At 54.2% G+C, this 17,356-nt stretch overlaps 1 protein-coding gene across 1 annotated transcript in view; it reads right to left on the bottom strand.

Annotated features, from left to right (window-relative positions):
- The window catches only part of RIMBP2 (RIMS binding protein 2), a 97,282-nt gene that overhangs the window by 32,754 nt on the left and 47,172 nt on the right, over nt 1-17,356 (bottom strand). The window contains exons 5-7 of the mRNA XM_081252900.1: nt 8,379-8,574; nt 3,701-3,846; nt 2,090-2,166 (exon numbers count right to left, since the gene is read on the bottom strand). Coding sequence (XP_081109026.1) covers nt 2,090-2,166; nt 3,701-3,846; nt 8,379-8,574 — 419 coding nt within the window. The remainder of the gene's footprint in view (nt 1-2,089; nt 2,167-3,700; nt 3,847-8,378; nt 8,575-17,356) is intronic.

The raw sequence follows: 17,356 nt of genomic DNA, 5'->3' as shown, positions 1-17,356 counted from the left end.
TTGGGGAACTGAGATCTGTGCGATCCTGTCTGGGACTATTCTCATGTAGTTTGATTTGGCTGGGCGTGAGGTGGAAAACACCCAGAGCGCCCACAGAGGGTGGGGACAGAGCTCACCGAGCGCCCTGGCCGCGGCTGGGGACCGCGGTGTCGGCTATACACCGGTTGACCACTCAGGCTTTCTCTCTGCCTGCTTTCACGCTGGCTGTGGATCCAGCCTCTGGATGCCTCAGCTCTTGGGCACCTTCCCCAGAATAAGGTCTCATCTCCCCAGGAGAGCAGAGGGACGGCGTGCCCAGGGAGCAGGTGGCCACCGCAGCCTCGAGGGGCCAGGCTCATCGCTGGGAAGGGCCCAGCTGGCGAGGGAGACAAACCTGGAAGCCAGATCAGCATCCTGGCCGCGGCCCCAACTGGCCGGCCCAGAGGGCTCTGCCTGAACAGCTGTGCCAGCCAAGCTCCACACACACAAAGGAAGAACCGTCCTCCCACCAGACATGGGGCGGGGCTGAGCCCTCCTTCTTGGGCCCCAGGACTGGCGTCCTCAAAGCTCTCTCCAGTGATATGGTGATGTCCCCATGGACCCTATGAAGGATGCAGGCGGGGGCAGCCAGCATTCAGATCGGGTGGGCGGGGCCTCCTCAGGGGCTGGCTGGCATCCTCATCCAGGACGCCCCAGCCCAGGGCGGCTACTCCACGGGCTTCCAGTATCTGGACGTCAGAAGTGGGTTTGCACTGGTGAAATTAGTGGATCAGCGAAAAATAATCCACTGACAGGTAGAGTAGTTATTAGAAATGGTTCTCACTGGAGAAGGCAGAAGGCACTGAAGGTACGCAGACAGGCTAAAAGGAAGCTCACCCTGCCTCCTCCACGTGGAGAGATTTTAAGGATCTAGTGAGGGAGGCATCCACCCTTGGTGACGGCTCCTGAGGTTTGATTCCTCGACAGCTCCGTGCACCGTTCAGTCCCCTTATGGGGGACTCTGGTTGCCTGTCGCCCACTAAGAGGGCAGTGGCGTCTGACCCCAGAACACTGCCCTTTCTGCCCGGCCAACCCAGGAGGCAAAGGGTCACTGGAGCATCTGGAAACACAAGAGCCCAGGTCCTCACTGAGCATAAAGTACAGGAGGTCTGACTGTTCTATGTCTGCTTTTGGTGACTATGTGATTCATCCGTGTCTGCACACCTGGCAAACTCTGGGCATTATAATGCCTGTCGCATTATAACCAGGCAGGGAAGTTTCAGGGAGGCGGCTAACCCTCATCCATCGCAAAGTTTTCAGTGGTAACCACAAAGAATCTGAGGGCCGTGCATGACCAACCTGGCTGACGTCGGTGGACACAGACACCCAGGTCCTCCAACAAGAGCTCAGCTCTGCAGCTGTAACAGCTACGTGATGTGGCCCAGGCACTGGGCGGACAGGGAAGATGCCGGACAGGCACCAAGCAGGGGGCTCTGGGCAAGGGGGCCCCTCTTTGAGTTTCAGCTTGCTGCCTCTCATGGAGTGAACTGTGTCCCCCAAAAGAGACGTTCAGGTCCTGGCCCCTGTGGAGGTGACCTTACTTGGAAATAGGGTCTTTGCAGGTGGGATCAAGTTAAGATGGGGTCATCCTGGAGTAGGGTGGGCCCTAATCCAAGACAGGGGTCCTTATAAAAAGAAGAGGGAACACACGGAGACCCACAGGGAAGAAGAGCACGTGAAGACGGAAGCAGAGATTGGAGCGGGGGTTCTATGGCTGAGGGACATCAGGGATGCTGACAGCCAGCAAAAGCTGGTCCTCCCCACGCCTTGATTTCCCACTTCTGCCTTCCAGAACTGGGAGAGCATGGATTTTTGCTGTTTTTAAGCCACCCAGTTGGTGACGGTTTTGAATGGCAGCCCTGGGAAACTAACACGCTATCCAAACTCTTTCTAGCAGAGCAGACACACCCTTGCCATCCTCCAAAGCCTGGCTGAACTGGCCGCTTCCTCTCGGCACCTGGGAAGGGTCCCCTCAGCTCATGGAGTGCTCCCACCCCCATCACCCCACCTGCCCAGAGGCTGCCCGCGCTTACGGATGCTCAGAGGATGTGGAGAGGACCACCGCTCTTACCTATAGCGGGCGACACACAAGTGGACCTTCCCCGAGTATCTCTGCTTGGTGGTATTGGAATTCCGTTCATTATCCATCTATTAAAGACACAACGGAGGTGCAGGTCATTGAAGCTGTAGGCTTCACATCTCATGCCGGAAACACGCAGGAGATCCCTTCCACGGTCCCCCTGGGCTTTTCAGCCTCAGATGGTGGGACCCCCATGAGTTGCTGCCACACCCGGGTTCTTGGTCCTGGGTGTGACCCAGAGATGGGGGCGGGGTCCCTCCCTTCAGGCTTCTTGGTCACACAGAGGACAGTTATAAAGAACTTGTCTCCCCCAATACTGTATGATATCACTTCTATGTGGAGTCTAAAAAATAACAGAAATGAAGGTATGTGCACTACAGAAATAGACTCACAGACATAGACAACAATTTTGTGGTTACCAAAATGGGGGAAGAGTTAGGAGTATGGGATTAGCAGATACAAACTACTACATATAAAATAGATAAGTAACAGGATTTACTGTATAGCACAGGGAACTACAGCCATTGCCTTGTAATAACTTATAATGGAGTATAATCTGCAAAAATACTGAATCACTATGTTGTACACCTGACACTAACACAGTATTGTAAATCAACTATACTTCAATAAAAATTGATTAATTAATTAAAAGCTACTTTTAAAAAGACCTCCTCTTCCCACACCCAGATTGGACTCAAGGTAAGGACCATCTCCCGACATAATTTAAGGCCTGAGATGTCACTGCCCCAGACCCTGCCAGGCTCCTCGGAGGACACATTTAGGTAATGCTTTGTGCCCTCAGCCCTCAAGGGCTCAGTGCAGGGAAGGGAGCGCTCACACGTGGATGGTGCCCGGTGCCCCCGGGAATCCTGATCAGAAAAAGGGACACAGGGGCTGCTTCCTCCCGATACCCCCCCCCCCACCCGCCCCTCCTCTCCGCTGCCCGAGTCTGCCGGGCACCAGGACGCTGCCTATAGGGGTTTCCTTACACCAGCTACAACTGTCTTGGGGTCGGGGGAGGGAGGAAAGGGCACCAGGGGAAGGTGGGAGTGACCATGAACCCCGCCCACCCCGGGACTCCTGTCGGGTCCCTCCTGACGCTCCCGCACCCGGGGAGAGGGCTCTCCTGGGGGTCACAGCATGGCACTCCCCGTCTCAGGGCCTTCAGTGGTTTCCCCCTGGACTTGGACCAAAAGTTGAGAGCTTCCCTGAGGCCTCAACCCCCCTCCCCAGCTCCCGGCTCCTCTCCAGCCCCAGCGGGCTTCCCCTGGGCCCCTTCTCACGGACAAACAGACCACGAGTGGCCAAGAAGGGCCGCCCTGTCCTCCACCTCATCCTTCCGGGTCACCGGCTTGTTGGGTTCACGACACTTGCTGTTACCCGACTTTCAGGTGTTGACTTATGGTCATTCAGCTCATGAGAGCAGGGACCCCCCCACCGTCTGTAAACTGGGGCCTCACGTCCTGGCACATAGTAGGTGCTCAATGAACGGGGGTGAAGGCAAGAGAAAGGCGGGCTGGGGAGAGAGAGGGAGGGCTGCCAACACCCACAGCCCGCATCACAGCACAGTGGGGCAGCTGCCTCAGCCAGGACAGGACTCACGTTGGATTCAAATCTGCATCTTGAGCCACCAGATCTTGACAGAAAGGTGGGCTTGACGGACAGAGGTTCTGGCTTGTCACCCGGGAGCGGGAGGGGCCGGATATATTCACCGATCACAGTGCGGCTTCCAACGGAGCTTTCCTGACCTGGACAGCAACATCAGAGCAATTTGAAAGAAGACAGCAAGGAAATAATCAAAGTGCACTGGTCATCTGCCTTCCCTGTGGGTCTTTCCCTGTCTTTGGCATCAGTCTTGGACCTTTATTTTGGGACCCACCCATCTCCCACTCTTAATCTAAACCCCCGGCTCTGGGCTGTCCATCTGGCAGAGTCCACGCCTGGCTACACCAACTGTTTGGTGGAGATGGTGGGGTTGCACATGAGATGGAAGTAGGAAGGTCCAAGAGAACTTCGTGGGAGTCATGGGCAAAGAGGCTCTCCTTTTCTCTGGCTTAAAATGGAGAGGAGATGAGACTCAGTGATACTGCAGCCACATTGCCACCAGGAGGAGGAAAGTCCATCTGAGAATGGAGACTGCTTGTAGAAGGAGGAGCTGGAAGATGGAGAGGGAGGAACTGGATCCGGGTGGCATGGCTGGAGCCTCCGAATCCAGCTGTACCCGAGGCTAAACCTAGGCTCTTCACCTACTCTATGGGATAAATAAATTCCTTTTTGCTCACAGCAGTTTAGGCCGGCTTTGCTGTCACTTATGACTGAAAGAGACCTGACTTATACACAAAGTGGCCAGATGGTCAGGTTTACGGCTAAAAAGTATTCTTGAGACTCACTAGGACCAAAGCAGATCTGCCCATCCTGTCCTCATGGGGCTGCTGAGCCCCAGCCCAGTGACACGTGGCAGGGCAGGAAGAACTGAGCACCTTGACCAGTGCTGGCCCGGACTGTCGGATTAAGTCAGGCGTGTTTCTTTAGGATCAGATGTGAATTACAGAAGCAACCATTTCCCTTCCCCACGTTCTCACTGCCTGGTGGCCTGCGGATGTTCCTTTCTGGCTTTGTCTCAGCCAGTCTCTGGCTGGCTGTGGCTCCCCCATCACAGGGACTGCTCCACTGAGGAAGATGACTCGCTGAGCCCAAATCAGGAAAAACATACAGGGTGAGAAGTGCTCCCACAAAGGCTGTGTAGAAGTCACCCCCAGAGAAGCCCCACTCCCCTAGCTGATTAAGAGAACTGAGAACCTCGGGGGAGCATCACTGCAACAAAGAATTGATGCTGAAGTGGACCCGGGGTCCCTGCTAGGAGGCCATATCCCAGAGCGCAGTGGCCTGGCTCTGGTAACTGCCCAGGACCCCTAATGACCACAGCAGCCAGTGCTTGGCATACAGCAGGTGCAAAGTCAATATTTACTGAATTAATTGACTCCCTCAGAAAGCCGGCAGAGGGTGTGGCCTAGCTACAGGGTGCTTCAGTGCTGCAGGGGAGGTGTTTCACCCCGACACAGGACTCGCCCAGGCCAACAAACTGTGTGTGGAAGAAACGTGTCCTGCTTTGGGGCAGAAGCCTTTTTGAGCCAGTGTCTAATTTGTTATGCTTCCCTTCCCTTGCAATGGAACATTCCAGATGGGAGAGGCTCAGCATTCCCAAGTGAAGACAGTGTGGAACCCATTCCCTGAGCCAACCTGAGATGGATGTGCAGTGCGATCGAGAACGAGACTTGTGCTGTTTCAAGCCCCTGAAATTTGGGGATGTTTGTTACTGCAGCTGAACCTAGCCCATCCTGACTGATACACTGCTGCTGGGAATAGCAGGGCGTGACACCACCAGCAAAGGTGAAATGAGTATAGTAGAGTCACCTCATATTCACATTTTACTTAAACAAATCCAGTTGTCTAGAGAAAAATATTTTGTTGCATGTGGCATTTTACCTGCCTTTCTGCTGAGTGAATGTGAGATTAGAGACAAAATCACATAGTGCCCTCAGCTGCACACCCCTTCATGTTCTGCATGTTTCAAGATATGCATTTCCTGGAAAATATGGCCACTAAGGTCAAATCAATGACTTTATCCAGTGTTTCACCAAAGCCCAGCTCCAATACTGGAAGGAAACTGGCTGTGTAGGGGCAGCCCTGGGAGATGACATGCCCCCTTCCTAGGAGATTTCTAGGGATGATTCTGTCCCTGTGAGATTTCTGCCTTGCTGGTTGCAGATGTGACTCCACTGCACAGAAGGCGAGTCCCTTAGGGGCTCACGGTCAAGCGGTCCTTGTCTTCCTCAACCTTGGGTGGACCCAGCCTCAGGCAGGAGGCCCCCAGGGGATGCACAGCACACCTGCCAGGTCGTGCTCTGATCTGCACTGGCCCTGGCTGCTCCCCTGCCCCCCCACCCTCCCCTCCTGTGTAAGGAGGAAAGGCCAGCCCAGCAGCGAGTTCCCTGTCACTCTCACCCTTAAAGGGACCCCTGCCATCTGCCGTCAAAGAGTGACTTTGAGGGGGACTTCAGGGTTGCACAAGGAAGCCCCCTAGCAGGCATTCCTCCCACGACCAAGTGACGCTGGCACACCAAGGATGCGGCAAGGATGATGCCAAGCGTGTCTGGCTTTGCCAGCAGGGGGCCCTCGTGGGCGACGTAGCAGATTATGAAATGAGCTGGTCTCATCACCACGGCTCTTCCCAATGGCTGCACAGAAGCCTTGGTGCAAACCTGTTCTTCTACCGGGATCTGAGTCAGAGTCCTGTTGTGGTTTTGTTGGTTTTGTTCTTAGTCAGCATCCATTTTCCTCCGTCGTGAATTAGATCCTTCTTTCCGGATAATCTCAACACCGACTGAATCAGGTCAATCACTGTTCCCCTCCCCACCCCCACTGACCCACGAGCCTGCCCTGGACTAAGACATTCTCACGCTGTGCTGCAAGGAATTCACGTAGGGGGCCCCGGGCTGCTACTTTTGGAAGGGCCTGCTTGCAAGTTGGGCTGGGCTGTATCCGGGAACACAGCTTCTACACTGTTCCTGCACCAACAGGAAAGGCTCCCTAAGTGACAGGCGTGTTTCCCTGTAACCAGACTGTATGCACGGCCTGGCTTGTGCCGAGTGCCTGCCTTGCTCTGGGGGGTCTGGGGTTCTGGTGTGTGCCAGGCAGAGGTGCCCACGTGACCAGCCCCCAGTGGACCCTGGATGCTGCATCTCTACTGGGCGTCCCTGGGCCTCACCACCGCACGCGGGTGGCTGCTCGTTTGGCTGCATGGTGGGCGCTCTGGGTGGTCCTTCCAGAGGAAAAAGGCACTGGCTGTCTGCACGTGGATCCCTCCGGACGCCCATCTCTGTGGGCCCACCGTGTGTCTGTCCTGTGTCGCCGGAACAGCTCTGAGCCAGGAGGGCTGAGTCCTGGGACTTATCGACTGTGCTCGGGACCTGGGGACCCTGAAAAACGTGCACGGCTGAGATCACGTGAACCTCCAGCCCCAAACCTTCTCACTCAGTGGGAGCTGGAGAAACGGTCTTCATTTCTGGGAGGGAACCTTCTGTGACCACCCCGTCTAAGTGGCCCTGGGTCACTTGCTCTCTTGTCACCTGACCTCCCGCATCTGTCTGAGTGGGAAGCTACCTAGTCACTATCCGTCCCCTTGTTTCTTGTCTGTGTTCTCCCCGCCCAGAGGGGCTCCACCCAGGGCCTGGCCATCTGCTCAGCATCGCGGCCTGGGGGCGTACCTTGTGCTCAGAACTTGTCTGTTGGGGGGGGTGTCCAGACCCCCTTCTCCCTCTGTCTTGTGTTTCGTGGCCACTTAGCATTCTCCTAACGCATGAGCAGGGTGGGAAGGGAGCAGGAAGGTGGAATAAGCCAGGAATCATGATTTATCAAGATACAGGCAGCATCAGCTTGTTTTCAAAATGAAAAGCATCCCAAGAACTTAGCCTATGTTCTGACAAGACCTAGGAGAAATGTGGAAATTCTCTCTCTTTTATGGAATTCCAAAGTGAATAGCTGACACTCATCTCCAGTAAACTTTAAAACATCGACTGTCTTACAGGAGGATAAAACTGGGCCTGCGGCCCGTTTAACCTTCAGTGGAGAGAACGTTCCCTGACGGAGCAGGGTATGTTGTTGCCTACACTGGGAACCTTGCATGACGTTAATTAAATGCCTCTGGGATCCAGACAAAGCTCCCCTCAACCAGGCACATTCAAACCTCCCTGCTCCCCACCTCTGCCTCCTAAACACAGACGTGATGGGAAGGTACTGAAATTCACCGCTGTGAGCACCGCCGCCTGTCAGAAGGGAAGTTACAAGTGCATCACCATGTCAACAAGAGGTCACTGGATGAAAAGAGGGGAAACACGGGAAGCTGAGAAGCCCACCTGGCAGATTCCAGCATAGACCCCGGAGCCAGACCCCTGGGGCGGAGTCCCGGCTCACCGCCCGGCTGGGTGACCCACTAAGCCCCTCCACCCGTGTTGTCTGTAGAACGGGGCTCAGAACGCGTGCGAAGCCACGCTGGTCGGCACCCGTCAAGGGCTTAGGACGAGGTCTGGCGCGTGGGGTGGACGTGGGAGACGCCGGCTGGCCTGTACCGCCCCAAGGCCTGCTAGGCTGGTCACCGCGCCGGGTGTGGTGAGATGCTTTGTCACACACCTCCACCCCCAACCCTTGCCAGCGCCCCTTCTCCATCCCGGCTGCCGTGCGAGGGAGGGAGGGAGGGAGGGAGGGAGGTCCAGGCGCTTACCTTTGCCAATGGATGGAGCCAGTCCGTTCATGAAGCTCCGGAAGGGCTTGCCGGGGGACGAGGGGACGTCCAGGGAGCTGCCTCCCGGCAGGTCGATCTCGCCCGCGTGCTGCCGGAGCCGACTCAGGTCCCGGGACAGCAGGTTGAACTGCTCACTCTGCGCGCGGCATTTCTCCTCTAGCTCCCGTGCCCTGCGCTGCGCGCGGAGACCCAGACCCGCGGTCAGCAGGCGGCCTGGGCTGCTGGAGCCCCGCGTGTGTGTGCACGCGTGTGCACAAGACTGCATGCCACGTGCGCATGGGGGGATGACAGTGCGTGTGCGTGTGTACTGTGTGCATGTGTGTTGCATGGGTGTGCGCAGGACTGGGTGCCGTGTGTGCATGTGTGAATGACTGTGTGTGTGTGTGTAGCGGGAGGGCTGCCTCTTTCGTCCACGCGAGAACGGTGTGTGAACAAACTAAGCTTCCTGTGCACGCTGGCCGTCGGCCAGGTTTCCTCTTAGGGCGAACGTGGGAAAGCACAGGAGCCAAGAAACCTTGCACACACTCAGATCCCAGCCAACTGTGGATTGTTCTGGGCTCTGTGTACAGCCCGGGCACTTTGCGGTTGGCACGCCTCACTGTAGCTGCTTGAAATTTGGAGCGTAAGGCGGTGACACAGCCCAGCTTTGCGGACAGCTCAGTTGCTAACCCCTGGATGCAGTTTTCTTGTAAGCTGCAGAACCCCAAAGCACCCTGCTTTGGCATTAAAGGGAATTGCTGTTTGCTGGATTGGCTTAGCAACATCGCTGCCATTTGCAGACATCGGAGGCATCCCGGGAGTACCAGGGAGCTGGGAGTGTCCCCTGGGCACACACGGCAGGGAAGGGCACCACGGGCAGCTCCCCCCATTAACCCCCATCTTTGCTCTTGGTTCTCAGCTGGGCGGGCGTGATCCAGCCACTCTCCTCTCCCAGGGGAACCGTGGTGCACACTCCCTACACCCCCTCCCCTGGCGCCCTTTCTCCTACTGTCAGAACTCCCTGCCCTGGGCCACCGGCGGAGGGGCACAGGGAGGGTCCGCTCTGCCCGCTCCCTTCCTGGCACATTCTAGTAGCTCCCTGATTACTTCCCGTCTGCCTCCGTGACTAGATCATTTATGTGCCAAGCTTGTGCTTTCTGGTTCCGAGACACCCGCAACGTGCTGCATAGCACTGGTACATCACAGGTGCTCAGTAAATGTTTGCTGAAGCAGAGAAGAGGGGACCCCCTCATCTGCAGGCATCACGTTCCTAGAGGCAGCAGCTTGTTTCATCTGCATGGAGGTCCTGCCTTGTCTCCCTTCCTCGGTCTGTGGTAAGTGGAAAATCCCATCTGCTGTATTATTAACCGTGGGCACCGTCTGGCTTCCTCCACTAAAATGTCAACTCCACGAGGGCAGGAACTTTTGTCTGCTTCTTTACCGCTGTGTCTCCAGCACTCGGACTAGAGCTCGGTACCAAGTCGGGGCTTGAGAGATGTTTGGTTTCATGGAGGTGTGCACGCAGGGATGCAGGACAGTGGTAGAGACTGATGCTCTCTTCCTCTTCCCGTCCCCCACCCCGTCCCTCCTCCACTGGTGTTAAGCTTTTCAGCTCCTTAGGCCAGAATGAAGTGCTGTTTATGTCTGAGATCATGGAATTCTAAAAATAGACCTAACAAATCCCAAACCAATAATTAATTTCTTTGATGCATTGAACAAAATCAGCAGGATTCTTCTCTTAAAAGGCTGAATGAGCTTGGCTACGATTGCTGTCACCATCGAGGAAGGCACAGAAGTCACGCCGGGCTCCCCTGGACACAGGCGGGGACGTGGAGAGATCCGCCTCCCGCCCGGGCACCCCCCATCGGGGAGACGCAGCACCCGCCCAGGAGCAGCGGTGACCCCAGGATGGTGACGTCAGATGCCTCAAGGCCAAGGGTTCTGGCTCTCCCTGCTCAGCACTGAAGATGAAATCTTTGCTCCAGGGCTGAGCGACAGGTCCCCAGGCAGGGAACAGTCGCCAACAACCCAGCCTCAGGCAAGAAAGGGCATTAGAAGAGCCCTGAGCGCACCTGTTCATCCAGGTGTGCCACCAGGTGCCGTGGTGGTGCGTGTGGGAGGGTGTCAGGTGAATGTGGAAGAACACAAATGCCATTTAGATGGCCACGTCCTCATTGTAATGTGCACAAGAAAAATACTACTGGTAATCAGGTCCTTCATGTCGCGTGTGTGTGAAAAGTGAACTAACCCAAAAAGCAGATAAGATTTTTCATTGATGTAACATTCGTGAAATGACAAGACTAAAGCAATGGAGAGATGATCAATGGCTGTCAGGGTCTAGGGTTGGGGGGAAGGTCTGAGTACTAAGAATTAAGATGAGGGCGTGTCTTTGGGGGGTGGAACCATCTGTATTCCCAGTTGCGGTTCATGAATCTATATGTACCATCAAACTCCATAGAATTAAACACCAAAGGAAGGGCAAAGAGAGACTCTCTGTAGTTTGGTTACTGATAACTGTGCCTGCGTCAGCTTCCTGGTTTCAACAATGTACCCTGGTCACCTACGACGCTGTCCTTGGGGAGCTGGGTGAAGGTACACAGCGACCATCTGTGCTATTTTTGTAACTTCTCCGGAATCTCAAAATTATTTCAAAATAGAGAGTTTTAGAAAGTGAACGGATTTAAAGAGAATACGAAATAATCATGGAGAAAATCTCAAAGGCGGTACATGAAAAGCTGGTGTTGTGGGAACATCAGATCAGGAGCCTTGAGTGTTAGAGCAGCCGCGGTCTCAGGAGCCCACATGGAGATCGAGCATCCGAGTCACCTGGAAGCAGAGGCCCCCCGGCAGGAGCTCTTGATTTGCTGGGGCCGGGGGCGGGCGGCACAGAAAGGAAGGAGGGCAGGCTGTGTACCCCCAGCAGGCCCTGTGGGACTCAGACCAAACCAGAGAGAAAGGTCGGGGCTCACGCAGGGGTGCTGAGCTGCTGCACGTTTTAGGTGCCACAGTGAACTCCATCTCCTGGGCACCACTGCCGGCCGGCCAGGACCCCAGCTCTTGGAGGGCCTCCTTCCAGGGAGCGTTTCTTTGTTCAGGGTCCCCTTCACTGATGGGGACTGTGGCAGGCGGCTTTCCCCGGCAGCTGGCACGGGACGTGCCTGTAGAAAGGGGGCTGGCTCTGCTGTGAGTGATGAGGGGAGGGTCCTGGAAGCAGGTGGATCGGAGCTGAGGTCAAACCATCTTTGTAAATTGAACATCCCCGGAGGTGGTGGGAGATGCCCATGAGAGGAGGAGCGAGGCAAACCCCCAGTATCTGGGGGACCACAGTGAAGCAGGGTGTGTACATTCTGTCCAGAGGGGCGCCTACTTCTCAGCGTCAGTCCAGACCCACCCTGGGCAAAACTTCCGGTGTTCAGGGAATCTTTGTTTTGATGTAAAAGCTCTCAATCGTTAAACGTTGGAGGGTATTTCAAAGGCTTACAGTCTGTCCTGACAAGGTTCATGTAGAGGTGGACGTGGCCTGGGGGCAGCCACTTTGTGATTTCCACTTTACATGACAACGTGGATGGCAATCCCAGCAACTGGTCAGGTTGGGTTGGATGGCCCTGGTGGCCCTGTGCATGGGCTGCAGCTGCACCCACCTAAGTCCCAGACACACAGGATGATCCCCACAGGGTCTGGAGCCAGGGGGCTCTGGGATCTGTAGTTTATTAATACAATCCTTCTGGATGGAGAGAATATGTCCCAGGGACTTGAACTTCATTCTGGGGCAATCGGTGTCATAACTGAGAATCCCACTCCAGGGGAGGTCAATGTAGGTGCTGGGAAGGCTACACTCCAGAGGCCGCTGCCCCGAAGCCATCCACCACCTGCATCTCCATCCATGCCCAGGCACGGCCACCTAGTATGGTCGATATCAGAAAAAAATTGGTAACCCTAACCCTAACCCTAGCCCTAGACATGATGAATGGGAGACATGGGCATTTGTTGGTGACATTAAAGGTATTCAAAATATGGGATATCTTAGTGCTACCCCACCCTTGAACGAATAGTGCATAAGACTAGTGTGTTTTGGGGGATGGCGCCCAAGGCTGGGTCTCACAGTGGTCTTGTGTCCAGATCCTGATTCGGAGGATTTCTGCTTTTGCCCAAGGCCACCAGAACCAGGGCTGGGGCCTCGGCTTCCATGGGGGCTGGTGGAGGAAGCTCCTAAGAGGGCAGGGAAGAGGGATGGGCCACTTCGTGCCTTCTTGTCAACAAGCGTTTTGTAATACACGTCTGCACACGTGCGACAATTTGGTTTGAGACTTGCTTCCATTGTGACCTGGGAGTGAAGTTGTAGGGCTAAGCCTCTCCCACCTCGTATTTCTATCCCAAAGATTCTAAGAGTCCTGCGTGACCACACCCAATGCTTTGCCCCTCTCTTATCAATTCCTTGTTGTGTTTCTCCCCTGGGTATCCAAGGACACGGCTTCAAGACAGCAGGATGACAATTCCCAAAAGTCAGGAAGCTTCCAGATGCCTTTTCTCACTAATTTCAGGGGGGAAACAGTTTGAACAACTAGGAGATGAGGCGTATGGACCCATTAAGCCGGAAGAACATCCCACAGGTGAGCGCTCCCTCTGGAAAGTTCACCGAGCTTCCCTGCTGTTTCCCTCTTCCAGGAAGGAAGCAGGTTTCCCTTCCAGAGCCTCCACGGACACCCTCTCCGGGCCTGGCTGCAGCTGGCGGTGGCTGGGTCTCTGATGCTGAGCCTGGCAGCTGGGGCTAAGTGCCTCTGATGGTCCCCAAACTGCTACCAGAAGGAACTGCTTCCAAGTGATGCAGAAAGTAAACAGCAAGCCCACTGTTGGGTCCGGCTGGCTTATTGAGATGTCAAGATTGATTTCAGGATTCAGAGCATCATCAGCTCCTGGCTGGGTGGCGACACCGGTGGGGCGGAACCATGCCCGCTTGAATTAACCAGGCTGCTTGAGTGTCCCCATCCCGTTTTGTCCCGGCCCCGCTTCTCCTCACCCTAACCCGCCACCTGAGCATCAAGAGCGGAGGGCGGTTGCATTCTGACCACAGCGGGGACAGACGGCACCGTCATCAGGCAAGTAAACTTGAACTGGAGTGAACAGCAGAGACTTGCAGATTTAGCTGTGGGTATTTATAAAGACGAAGGAAAACACATTCAAAGATGCACCTGCCAGCATTCCCAAGGTCCTCCACTCTGTATTTTTCATCTGACTTCTAGGCTTCATAAAGGGGAGCGGAGGGGTAGGGCACTGTGCCCTGTAATTAGTGTCCAAAGCAGGACCATTCTGAGGGTCCAGGGATGCTGTGAACACTCACACTAGCACAGCCAAGCCAGGGGCGTCCCAGGCAGTGCAGGAGTGATTTGGGAGTAAGTTGTTCTGTGCGGTGTCTTTAGGGGTAAGCAAGATTTGTGGTGCTATTTATTGCTTAGTGAGTACCTACTGTGTGCCAGGGCCCACTGGGGGCTCTCTGTGCATGAGTGCTGATGGCCAGAGAGACTCCCTGGGGTAAGTTGGTGTGAGCCCGTTGCATGGGTGAGAAGGACAAGGCCAGATGGACTAAAGACCAAGGTCACACACCCAGTAAGTGGCAGACACACCCAATCCTCTCTGACTCCAGGCTCTGGGCTGTGTCTAGACCCCAGACCCTCCCACTCCCTCATTCACTCAGAGGGTGTGGAGGAAAGTCACATAAGCTCACTGGGCCTCAGTTTCTTCATCTATAAAATGGGAGAGAAGCTTGCCTTCCAGAACTATGGCAAATTGTAAGTCCAGACTCTGGCAGGCATGGTAGGGGCTCCATAAGCAGAAACTAAGATCTTTTGTCCTCTGTGGGCAAAGGACAGCGCCAGAGGGACGGCTAACTAGTGACTCAATCACCATTGCCTCTCAGACGGCCGAACTTCTGCTTTCAGCAAAGGTGATGGTGCATTTCAGCCCATGCAAGTATATTGGAATTTCCCCACTTTTTATCATCAGTGGGAGACATTGAGGGTCTCTCCGTACTCTTTCACGGTGATTCCCAGTTAATAGCCTCCACTGCCAGGTTAATACCCACACCCGCACCCAGCTCTTGCCTGCAACTATAATATACACAGAAAAACCCCATCAATTCATCTGAACCAGCTCTGAATTCCAGGATCTTGGCAAGTACTTGCTCTGAATTCTAGAATCTTTACAGGACAATGCCATCTTGATACTAAAATGTAACAAAGTAATAACCAAGGGGAGACTTGGATGAAGGTGACTTTTTAATTAATGTTTCACATCCTTTAATGTGTATGGAGTCAGCACTATTAAAACACAAGTGTCTTAAACGTTTGCTTTGGTTCACACTAGATTAATGCCTTTATCAAATGGTCCAACTAAAGCACAGTGAATTCTGCTGCTGGTGGGTCTGGATCATTTGAGTCTTTTGCTTCTGTCTAGACAAGCATTAGTCACAGAGGCACCCTGTGCGCAGATAAACACCTTTCACTGATGAGACTTCAATACCTGGGGCTTCCCGCTGACGGTAGCTTTTGTCCTCCCAACTGCAGTTGGGAAGGGGTGCATTAGGGAGATAAAGCTGGAGCCAGAGGTAGTCCTGCTGGGTGGCTGAACCCCCAAATACCTGAGCATCCCCAGTTTCTTTGTCCCTAACAGCCTCGTCCTCCAGCTAAGACTCATGGGCACAGGGTAGCCAAGTCTACCCTACGGATGCAGAGACACCATCCCCACAATTCCTGGGGGGCAGAGAATTCCTAAGAGATTTAAAGGCAAAGCGTTAAGTATAAACTTCTTTATCTGTGCTCTTCTCAGATTCTCAACTTAGCTAATATTCTGTCTGTCCACTTTAGTATCAAAACTGCATTGCCCTGTAAAGATTCCAGAATTCAGCTGTGGCAGAGCCATGCCACCAGGCCCCCACCCAGGGAGACTGCACTTCCCAGCCTCCCCTGCAAAGAAGCGGGGCTGGGTCACTAGCTCTGGCCAGTGGCCTGTAAGCAGAGGTGACACCTGTGCCTTCTGTAGCTGAGACACAGAAGAGGTCTCCCTGCCATGGTGACCAGGAAGCCGTACGCTCTGGATGGCACAGCCTCAATATGCAGGGAGCCTGGACCCCTGAGTCACCATGTGGAGTGGAGCTTCGTGGAGTGTTCCTATATCTGCAGTGGCAAGAAATGAACCTTTGTGTGTTGAGTGTGAGACTTTGGTGTTTGTTACTGCAGCACACCCCGGCCTAACCTAACACACACACCAGAGACCAAGTTCATCTGTTTGATGGGACCAAACATATTCATTTACTCACAAGCACGCTCCCTTGCCAGATGGTCACTGAGCATGTTAACACAAGCCAGGCAGCAGCAGGGTACCTGGGGCCTTGTTTAGGGACCCACAGAAATGGTTTCATTTTCATTTCCTTTAAAATCAGAGGAAAACTGAATATAATAATAATGAATCCAACCTGGATTATATTCGTCTTTGTTCCTAAGCAGATGTAAAATATAATTTTAATGTTTTTATGAAAGAAGGGACCCATGAAAGCAAAAGGAGCCCAGGGGCCAGGAGAGTCATTGTGCAACTCAGATGCTGGACCCTTGCCTCCAGATGAGCCCCATCTCCTTTCGAATGAGACTCAGGGATGAATGGAGCCTGTTCAGGCTCGTCTTGGCATTGCCCGCAGGTGGATGCCTTGGTCCAGGAGGAGGGCAACAAGTGCTGGGAGTGAGGCCATAAATACCTAGGAAGGAGCCCTGGAGAATTAGCCACAAAGCATGTGAGACGCACATGCGAAGCACTCAGCACTGACACACTGGCAGGAAGCAACTCATCATGGGCGAAAAGTCCCCTGGCAACGGACGCCAGAACTCGCTGCCTCCTAACCCAACAGGATTTAGGGTTTATGGGCTCCACAGTCATGGGACATCTCCTCTCTGAACACTCTTTTCTCAGTGACTTGAGATGGTATTACCCGTGGACCCTCAGGGCCTAGGCTCTGCTCTGAGAAGCTGTGTGTCCTTGGCAGGTGGCTCAGCGTCTCTGTGCCTTGGTTTTTGATCAGCGAAATGAGAAGGTTGATATCACCCTCCCTGGGTGGTATTAAAAGGATTAAATTCCGTCACTCTTGTCACTTGTGACCGCGTGGTGTGCATTCCTGTCTCTGCTGCTGCTGGGGAAGGGCAGGTGGGCTGCTTGGCCAGCGTTTCCAAGTCTGGCTGCTGTGGGAGCTGATCCACCTTTTGGTACAGCTTTGCTGGCAGGAGACCTGACCCCACCTTGCAGGGAGGTCAGGATTCCGAGGTCAGAAGATGCTGCCGTGCAGTGGTGGAGGGTTTGGATTCTGACGCCAAACTCCTGGGGCTTGCATCCAGATTCTGCTCCTGACTAGCTCCGAGGCTTTAGGGAAGTCATTTCTCCTGACCGTGCCTCGGTTCCCCTGGTTGTCATGGAGACTGAGATAACCCGCAGATGCACCCTTAGAACAGTGCCCGGCTCCGAGAAGGGTTCAATAAACATTGCTGTTGGCACCGTTGCTGTTGTTATAACTATTTTCTTTTGCTTCTTTATCTTCAACTCACTCCCTCATAAAGTGCCAAGGAAGCTACGTAGCTAGTACCAGCTCTTAGGCTGTTACGTGTGCAAACAGCAAATCTGGATTCTGATTCTGGATTCTGAAAAGCTCTATTTTCAGTTGACTCCTGACCCCTGTCTTTGCTCAGCCCCCAAGCCAGCCCGGATTGGTCCTTGGGTGTCCTGACCAGGAATAAAGACATCCCCACCCCCCATCTCCAAACATCCTGGCCAATCATTCATCAGCAAACAGCACTGAGAAACGTCCACAGAACCGGATGTGTGCGTGTAGGTGTTTTGAGGGGTTCACCTAACACATCTTCCGGAGCAGCCCTTCTCCGTCACTGTGTTCTCTCTGGCTGCGCCAGGAGGTGGGTTGTTCTGCTCGGTAGAATATCTGACTA

The sequence above is a fragment of the Mesoplodon bidens genome (assembly GCF_964165515.1).
Source record: "Mesoplodon bidens genome assembly, chromosome: 13".
Classification (NCBI taxonomy): domain Eukaryota; kingdom Metazoa; phylum Chordata; class Mammalia; order Artiodactyla; family Ziphiidae; genus Mesoplodon; species Mesoplodon bidens.
This window is presented reverse-complemented; position numbering and strand designations above follow the sequence as displayed.